Below are 10,361 nucleotides of genomic sequence, written 5' to 3'. Positions count from 1 at the left end.
AGTTGTGTGCTCTGACTCTGTGTTACTTCAAGCGCATTTAAGAATCAGTGGTGAGTATCTGCTTCGAATCAGTGCAGCGCTAAAGCAAATGAACTGCATTTTCAAAACATGTTTGAATGTTTTCAGTTTAAGGAAATACATTTATTCCTTAAATGAAAACATGTGCAAAGTATAGTTTTTTAAAAGCAAACTGTCTTTGTTGTTGACTTGTAATTGTTTAGTCTACAGTATGTTTGAACATTGATCTGTGAGACTAAAGTGATTTATGACAATAGTAAACAGTAACAATTTGATTTGTTAACATTAGCTATCAATATATTTTGACAGCATTTATTAATGTTTATATAATTATTTAATGTTCATGTCAGTTCAGTGTATAAACTAAAAGTTTGGATTTTGTTTAATTGTATTAATACATGTTGAAACTTCCATAAAGGTTATTAAATGCAAGTTGTTCATCATTAGTCCATGTTAACTAATGTAGCTAATGTTATCAAGTAAAACCTCATAACTTTGATAAATAGCTCACATCTTAATGGATAATTTAGCTGATTTTCAACTTTTGCATACCTTTATAACTTTGTGTAGTTTGTAGTATATTTAAATTAACAATGTGTAGTCTTTCTCCATGTTACATGTTAAGTCTGCTGGAATACGCAAAACACATTAGTAAGTTGATCACCATAGATCATTGTCTTTTCTCTTTCTGTTTTCAGTCTGTGGAGATGCAGTATTACAGAGGAGCAGTGTTTCATCCTGACTTCAGCTCTGAAATCAAACCCATCACACCTAAGAGAACTGGACCTCAGCGGGAATGAACTAGGAGACTCTGGAGTGAAAAACCTCAGTGATCTACTGATGAACACACAATTCAAGCTGGAGAAACTAGAGTTAGTATCATTATACTGTACAGCAGTTACAGTGAGATTTAAGTTTACTGTTTAGAAATATCATGAGATTTGCTTTGGTTGCTACAATAGATAAAAGAATAAACAAAAAAAAAAAAAAAAAAAAAAAAAAGATTAAAAAAAATAATAATAAATAAAAAAAGAAAATAAACAACAGTTTCCAGCACACAGAACTAGTGACATGATTACAAACAGATTATGGGAACTATAGACTATATGACAGACTATATGTCTACTGTTGTACGTTTCATAATGTAAGACAGTAACCCGCCACATGTGAAACTGATGATACTTTTATGAACAGAGCTCATGTCAAACACATCACATCAACATAACTCCTGTATTCACAGCAAACACACAATGAGAAAGTGAAGATGGGCCTTACATTCTTAAAGAGCAGACACTTTTAGACTGCAGCATGTTACAATCAACAAATCATATTGCATTTCTCTATCATTTATTACACTGATCTACAGACACTGTAGCTCTTCTATAAGATGATTGTCAAAAGCTATGTTTCCATCACCCTGTGTTCATGCGAATTTTGAAGTATCACATCAGAAACGAGTGATGGAAACACCACATTTTGAATAAAATTCCTTAACTTGCAAAAAAGTTTTTTATGCTTGCTTGAGGTGGTTTTTGACTGTGAAAAAGGGTTAATGCAAATAATGGGAGATGGAAAAGCATTTGCCGAATAAATTTCTCCATACGAATCAAAAAAGTCATGTGACTTTGCACTATGGGAAAGCAAAACCCGTGTAACCAGTGGACCAATCTCATTACACAGCATCTGAAATGTTGTTATGGTCATTCTAAAAAGCCTGAGCAAAGTCTGTCATCAAAGTATTTCTGTATAATTGCTGCCCAGAACTGTCTTACACGACTGCGTTCCTAAACAGCTAATATATAGTACAGTTTATCAGGAAGTGACGATTTTGTTGTCTTTGATTAGTTGGATGGAAACAGTGCTTATTCGCAAATGTTTTATGCGACATTCCAATTTTGCGCATGAGTTAAATTTGCAACTTTGGATGGAAACCCGGCTATAGAGCTACATTTAGATTTATTCATATAGCAGACACTTTTATCCAAAGCAACTTATAATTTAGGGATACAGAACGCAATTCAACATAAAGAGGCAAGTAAACACAGGAAGTGCTCGTGTTTCATGACGTTTCAGGCATCATTCAGATAAGTACGACTCAGAACGGGGAGGGAATAAGTAAAAGCGAAATCAAAGATTTTTGTTTAATGATCATTGTTCTTTCTCTTTCTGTCTTCAGTCTGTATAGATGCAGAATTACAGAGAAACAGTGTCTCATCCTGACTTCAACTCTGAAATCAAACCCATCACACCTGAGAGAACTGAACCTCAGTGGAAATCAACTAGGAAACTCTGGAGTGAAAAACCTCAGTGATCTACTGATGAACCCACAATGCAAAATGAAGAAATTAAAGTTCGTATCATTATACTGTACAGCAGTGACAGTGAGATTAAAGTTTACTGTTTAGATTTTTTTAGGACAACAGACTCAGGTCACATAATTTATAGTGCTGCATCTTCTCTTTTTTTTCTCCATCTTTAGAAAGATTCAGCAATACTATTAGTTAATGGGTTAGTGTGTTTATTAGAGCGTTAAACTTTCTGAAATCTTACATGTTTGCTGTGAAACAAGACAAGTGAAAACAGAATAAAAACAAGTGTAAAAAATGACAGTAGATCATTCTGAGAGTCACATTTATACTGGACTAATGGTACTTTTCACTAAATCTTCTTTAATGCAAAATGTGTATTTATAGATTGTACACTCTAAAATAACTAAAATAAATAACCTAAAATTGCTAAAATAACTTAAAATTATTTATTGATGCAATTGGTTGTCTTGCATTAAAATTATGAATTTAGACATTTTAAGTGTTTTTCTATTGTGTCTACATGAATCCTATATATTAATCTAAATTAATAAAATGCACTTGTTGAGTGAGGACAAATCCAGACTTGGAATGTAACTAGTGTCCTCAAATGTCCTGTCTTGGTTTGTTGCATACCATTAAGATTCCCTGATTTTGCTGGTTTATTAGTGAATGCATGGCATTTACTCATGATGCATCATAGATCTGATTCATTGTCTTTTCTCTTTCTGTCTTTAGTCTGTGTTTATGCAGTATTACAGAGAAACAGTGTCTCATTCTGACTTCAGCTCTGAAATCAAACCCATCACACCTGAGAGAACTGAACCTGAGCTGGAATCAAATAAAAAACACAGGAGTGAATCACTTATGTGACGTACTGAAGGATTCACACTGTAAACTGGAGAGATTGAGGTCAGTAACATTCACATACAAGAATCAAAATGATGAAAAATCACTTTAATAGTTTAAACCAAAACACTTTATTCTCAGTATCTCATGATGAGTGGGTTCATGGGTTCACATTTGTGGAAAATTCTTCACCATAATGATTTGTTTGTAAGATGATCTCTCTTCTCTGTTTGTCTCTATCTAGTCTTTATAAGTGTGGCATTACAGATGTTTCTTCTTTAACTCAGTCTTTGACAAACACAAAAGCACTGCAGTTTCTAAAAGAGCTTGATTTGAGAAACAATATGATTGGAGACTCAAAGCAGCAGCTCATTGATGTGCTACGAGACTCAAACTGTACCCTGAGGTGAGTAAACATCACTTTGTGATATTAAAAATATTAATTTCCCTCTGATATGTGGACAAATATTAACTTTCAAATTTTTGTGAAGAGTTTATCAAATTATCATCAAGCTTGATTTCAAAGGGTTTGTGTCAGAATGAAATGTAAAATGTAATAAAATGTTGAACACAAAGCAGGAAAGAGAACAAAAGCACACTGTCAGAGCTTTATACAACAACACCTGCTTTATTAATGACATCAGTAATAGTGAATCATTACAGTTTGAAATAGATTTGGTCAGATTGTAGGAAAACGCTGGTAAAATCAGTGCAGATTCCAGCTTCAGCTCACAGCCGTCCAACATCACATGATCAATGTCTCTGTCTCTTGTGTTATTTTACTTTGACAAGCAACACGTCACATTACTTTATGCTTATGTAAGGGATAATGTACATCCTTATCAAGAATAAACCTGACAGGTTGATCAGGACTTGTATCATTCTGAAGGGGTTTATTCTGTGACAACAACTGGCTGGATGTGCATTATCTCACTAATTTTTTTTTTTTTTTTGCTGTTGCGAGTTTAGCTCAAAGGGAAATGTATATAAATAATTACAATTAATTATGATTAATTACAATTATTTATATCAGCTGCCAGTAGTAACTGTAGCAGAATTAATTTTCCATCAACTAATCTGTTCGCCCAGCGAACATTCAGTGTAATTTTTATATCAACTCTAAGAACTGATATTTTATTGGCAACAGGAAATAACTTTCTTAAAGTACCATTGTATTAGAGCATGTAGCTCGAATCGGAATCGTAAAGGGACATTAATTTGCAAAGCAGAATCAGAATCAACACTCATGTAATTTGTGCACAATAGTTTATTAACGAAGGACTAACACATAGCTAATCTAAACAAACCAACATAAACTCACTCATACATGGGGGAAGGGTCAGTGAGAAGCAGTTAGAGAGAGACAAGGAAATGAAGCTACGAAAGAGTCAGTTAACCACCTGAGTGAAACCATCAGTGCTGTCTACAGCTTATACTAAACCTCTGTTCGTTTAGTTAAATGTACGATACTTGCATTGCCTTGGTCGTTGAACAAGCGTCCGAATGCAGTCTCTGGTGAAAGATGGTTTGGAGCAGTGGTGGGTTTGGAAGTGCAATCACGTTCTTCCGGGTCTGAAGAGTGATGAATTCCAAAGATGTTCTGACTCAATGGTGACTGGGATTTTCTTCCAATGTGAAAAGTGAAGTAGAACCAAAAGCTGAGAGGGACCCAGCTGAAGTCCTGTGATCTTTGTGGAATGGAAAGACAAGGCCGCAAGGCCTGGCGCACGCTTAGGGAAGTCCTGAAGAGTTCTAGCTCATCTTCTTAGGTTCTCCAAGAACCACTGACTGACTGAGGCGAGTCATGAAGATGAATTCCAGGTTTAAGTGGAACTGTCTGGCTCTTTGTGGTCGAGAGCCACAGCTCTGTATGTTGGGCCTGTCGGGCCCGCCGGGCACGCCCTGTGCCGGCTCAGGCTCCCCGTGGGTTCCTCCACACGGGCAGCAATCGGGAGATGTTGCAGACGAAGAAGAGAGTGAAGAGAGAGACAAGAGAGAGGGGTCGATGCCTTTAAACTCTCTGGAGGCTGTGCCTCCAGGAGGTCCATGAACCAATGGTAACTTTCACCTTTGGAGAGAAAGTTTACGACTCTTTGTCTGTGAGCATGGTGTTTTGCATATGTAATTCGATTGGGTGTTAATGCAAAAACTACTAGGGTTTCTTAAAACACTAATATGTTGCATAGGTATCAACATCTAATTTACACCATCTTTTAGATCATCAAAATATGAATTAAAAGAGTCCAAACATGACATAGGTAAGTTATACTACACTAGAGATCTATCGTAACACATGCATAAAATAGTAGAAAGACAAATACAAAAACAACAGACAAAATTAAAATACAATGCAGTAATACTGTACACAATGACCTGGGCTATGTGTGATAGGAAGGTCAAAGAAAGGTTTGTCTGTGAATGAATAGGAAAGAGTCTATAGGCATTGTGTCTTTCCTATGGCAAATGTAGCATGGGCAGATGTGCATTCCTTGAAGCAATAAAACCTGTGGTATCAGATCGTTGTCCTGGCAACTGAGCCCTTTTGGGGTGTTAGCTGCTTTGGGGGGGTTTGTCTCCAGAGCTCCAGCATGTAGCTGGCCTGTTGTGTTTAAAGACTATTTGTTAAATGTAACAATTAATGTATGTCTGATTGGTCCAGACGCTACATTGCCATAAAAGTGAATAATTAGACACAAATTATTGATTGGACACATTTTTTAGCTTAAAGTTTCTACAAAGAAAAACAGTTGGAAGTTTCAGGCATGACAGACATTTAAGACATAATGTACAGTCCTTGTATGAATATATAGAAACCTGTTTGTACACAGCAGATGCTTTCCAGATGAAGCGATCTTTAACAGAAATCTTGCAGACATACGTGTGCTATCTGGGCTTGTATCATTAATTACACATCTTTTCATCACATAAATAAAGATGAGAACATACAATGTTATTTGAGAAGAAAGCATTATAAAAAGACAAACCCTGTACGTGTCGAAATCACCCCCATATGCTTAAATAAGGCACTTTTTGAGTGGACAGCAATTTTCAGTGGTGTCCGAAAACTTAGTGGACATTATCAGATGCACTCATTCAATCCCACAGTGCACAGCAATAACAAGTGTACAACTGATGTATTCTCAACGGCTAGAGAATACCCATAATGCACTGTGAGAGTTTCCATGACAGAGTTCAAGGTAAACCCTTTCATACTGGAGCTGCCAGTTTCAAATGATTATTAAACCGCAGCACAAACTATGCAAAAGCGTCAGTCCTTCCAGTGACTCAGTGTCTGAATTCGCTCACTCGTTTTCATTCACTCCTTCAACTGAACTGTATTAGTGGTCTAATCTAGGGAATAGTGAATGAGGGTATTTGGATTCAGTTAAACACTTCTCATCAATTAGCAACAACTTTAACAAGGGTTAATGCCGGTGCAGCCACCATTTCATGAACAGGTTTAATCACCGGAGGTGCGATCAGTATATTTCAATGTCTTGGAGCTTGCGGTTGACAAACTTCGCAACTGAAGCAACCTATTTTCTCCTCCACAACATCTACAGTAAACAAAGAGGCAACAGTCAACAAAGCATAATCCATGAATTGAGCGAGTGACGAATGCGGACCCTGGCATTTAAACTCAGATTGGAGAGGTTGAATAATGCCATCACAAAAAAATGCAGTCTGCCAAGTCAGAATAGTTTGCGATTGGCTTAAAATTCACAAATGTGTTTTTCCAGTGATCGCGGGCCTTGTTTAAGAGCTAACAAAATTCTTGCAGTGTCCATACCTGGCCAGTGTTCCTCTGGAAAGCTGCTGGATCCTTGGGATATATCACCCTCCAAAGGGCACTTCGGAGTGAAAACAATCATGGCCGTCATATTGAAGGGTCGTTCCAAACCAAAGTGTTCAAAACTGGCCATTTCAGAGGACCCTTCGGAATGAAGGATTTCAAAGGGTACAACTGATGGACACTTCGGGCCCCCATGATCCTTTGCGCTGTTTCTTTCCATGATGTTGGCGCCTCCGTGTGGTCACGGGACGATGACGCATAAGGGCACTTCAAGAAACAGTTGTTTGGTCCCCTACACCCTTCAACCTTTCGAAGCTATCACACCTAATGGTAAACCCTTTGAAGGGCACAGGGATGAGCCCTTCCAAAGGGAACGCAGGGATAGTCATACAACAGGCAGTCTATGATTGGTTGCAGCTGTGTGTGTGATCAATGCAATGGATGATGGGAAATGTAGTCCGGGATATCATGCAACAGCCTGTGTAGCGTGAGAGTCAATATAATGAGAGGGCAATATCTGGTGGTCAGAATGTCACGACTGACCAATCAGAACTGAGTGTTTCAGGTAGCTGTGCAATAATTTCAGTTACTTACTGAGACCAATACAAACATGTTTAAACTAGAGGACAAACGGCTTTAACTAGTGGAACATTTGTTAAGGCAAAATCACATTTATATTTGTTCCTTGTTGTTCATTATATTTGGCGTACACTCATTAGTATGTGTTTCACTTTATTTTAACTCAATAGAGACACAAACAGAATGGAATTCATGTTCTAAATGTATTATATTTAAAACACAAATACTGTTTTATTAATACATATTCAAAATCAGGTATAGTCAGTAATTATGATCACAGGATTTTAATGTACATTTTTACTCAAAATAAATAAAATAAAATAAAAAAACCTTATTGAAATATAGCAACTAACTTGTGTTTTGTTCACTGAACTCTGATTATCTTCTCTTCTGTTCCACCTTACAGTGTAGATTGAACTCTGTCAGGCACTTCTGCTGATGGATCTCTATCAGAAGATATGCCTGAAGTTTAATCACCAAAAGATGATAAATGCTGTATATCATAATTTGAAGTGGTCTTGAGAGGAGCAGTAAACATCAGGTGAGGATCCACAGAAGAGCTTCACTACTGTGTCTATGAGGAGAAAGAAATGTGTGATAAATGTGTGAATGTGATCCATACAGGTGAAGAGACTCAGACTTTACAATCAAATAATGCAGCATGTGTGTTAGAAACATGTGATATTGAATGATTAACGTTGCTTTAGTATTCAAGTGATCATTTTGTTTAATTTAAAGCTGGAACAGAAGAGGAAGAAGCTCAGATGAGTCTGTCTGGCTCTTCAGTTTAATACTATTTGCATTAAACTCATCCATAATGATTCAGATCTTTAAATGTGATTGTCAAGTGAAGCACTTAAATGTATCAAAAGATCTAAAGCAAATCTACTATGTGAAATTTCCATGTTACTTAAAACATTTACCTGATCTCTCTTACTTTTTATACACATTGTTATTCTATTTAATTTTATATTAAGTTAAATATGTGTCTGTGTTTGACCGATTAATTGATTAAAACAAGAGTTTTCACACACAGTGAGTTTGCGCTGAACTGACAGCTTCAGTGTCTCAGTTTGAAGAAAAGTTTGTTTTTAATGAAACTTTGTGACTTTTCCTGACAGAAATATATGACAGGAATATATTTTTAAATGTTATTATGATTTCAATATTCTTGTCTATGGTGGAAGTTTAATGTTTTTTTTTAGATTTTAAAATTAAAGTTTTTGTTTACTTTTGTTTACAAATTTACTTTTAGTTTCACAAATGAGGACAATCTTTGAAGAATGAACAACACACACACACACATATATATATATATATATATATATATATATATATATATATATATATATATATATATATATATATATATATATATAAAATTTGTAAATGAACAAGAAAACTGTCAATTGGCCAATGACTACACTTATACATTTAAAAAAACAAGCAAACAAACAAAAAAGTGAGATTTCCACTGAAGAGTGTTAACTTCTAGGAACACACCATGCAGTAAAAATTGGTGAAGATCATATTGAGCTTCTCTGACTTTTCATGCCATTCTCAGCAGTATAAAAAGGACTTATAAAATAAATGGGTTAAAACAGTTTATTTAAAATAGTAGTTCTATGTGAAGAATTTTCTCTAACCCTTTATTTAAACAGTTTGGTGGTGTCTGTTTTCTTTTTCTTAGATGCAATTTTGATGTTAACATCGGTCAGCTGTTGAATGATGGTTTTTGAGTATTAATGAGCTATGTCTCATATTTCAGCTGTAGAATATTGTATTGTCATGAACTTTTTTTAAAATACTTTCTCTGCTCAGAAATCAGGGCACTTGTTCTAAGACTGTAGGACGTAAGGTCTCCAAATATTTGTTTTTAGATCAATTTGATTTAATTCATGAAAAGTGCCGGAACCAATCAGTTATATCTCTCTTTGTTAATATTCTTCTCCTCCTTATTTATTTATTTATTTATTTTTATTGGTAAATATGTTTCCCTCACTTGGGATATTTTTGGAAAGTCCTTAGTGATTACTGTATAACAAATCAAACTAGAGTCATTTAAAATATAACATCTTGTTAAAATCACATTAGAGCATTTTCAATTGGATATAGATTACAAATGCTCTCTTTGTAATTGTGAAAGAGAGTCTGTTTGTGCATTTATTTTCTGAAAGTCACCTGTCTTTCCTTTATTTTGGAAAGAAATGTCACCATTTTTACGTGTTACATGAAATCGCAGTCTAATCTTAAATATGTCATCAGTTTACTTCATTCAAATGGATATGACTTTTCCAAAAGAAAAATATATATTATATAGATGTGTTTTTGTTGTTAGGAAAATATTATATTCATTAGACTAAATGTCTCGAGAATAATCTAATTCTTTTGCCAAATCTTGTAATCTTTCACTGTGTGACCATGTCTGTATCGAGTTAGAAATTCTGGACATTAAAGTCCTTTAAGGAAGCCAGAGTACTGGACATTAAATACCTCTCTATTACAATATACTAATTATTGTTTGGTATTAAAAAGAGAGAGAGAGAGAGAGAGAGAGAGAGAGAGTTGTTTAAATATGAGTCATAACTTCTCTATAAAATTGAGTAAAGATCTTTTCAAATCAAAGTGATTACAATATGCAACATTATGAAAATAAATTAACCATATCACATGTCTGATCTCTCCAAATGAAGCAGATAAAGAAAGTCTGTATTTGTTAAGAGAAAAATGTAATTCATTTTTCATGGAAAAGGCTAAAGAGGCCTTTGTTAGATCTAGGACCAAATGGCTAGAAGCCAGGGGGGAAAAAATAAGCA

The 10,361-nt window shown here is 35.2% G+C and overlaps 1 protein-coding gene across 1 annotated transcript in view; it reads left to right on the top strand.

The window, feature by feature from the left end:
• The window catches only part of LOC127160026 (ribonuclease inhibitor), a 26,634-nt gene extending 17,798 nt beyond the window's left edge, over positions 1 to 8,836 (top strand). Inside the window, exons 6-10 of the mRNA XM_051102706.1 lie at positions 717 to 890; positions 2,195 to 2,368; positions 3,063 to 3,236; positions 3,418 to 3,579; positions 7,952 to 8,836. Coding sequence (XP_050958663.1) covers positions 717 to 890; positions 2,195 to 2,368; positions 3,063 to 3,236; positions 3,418 to 3,579; positions 7,952 to 7,961 — 694 coding nt within the window. The 3' untranslated portion in view covers positions 7,962 to 8,836. The remainder of the gene's footprint in view (positions 1 to 716; positions 891 to 2,194; positions 2,369 to 3,062; positions 3,237 to 3,417; positions 3,580 to 7,951) is intronic.
• The last annotated feature ends 1,525 nt before the right edge of the window (positions 8,837 to 10,361 follow it).

This window comes from Labeo rohita, unplaced genomic scaffold, assembly GCF_022985175.1.
Source record: "Labeo rohita strain BAU-BD-2019 unplaced genomic scaffold, IGBB_LRoh.1.0 scaffold_278, whole genome shotgun sequence".
Taxonomy (NCBI): domain Eukaryota; kingdom Metazoa; phylum Chordata; class Actinopteri; order Cypriniformes; family Cyprinidae; genus Labeo; species Labeo rohita.
This window is presented reverse-complemented; position numbering and strand designations above follow the sequence as displayed.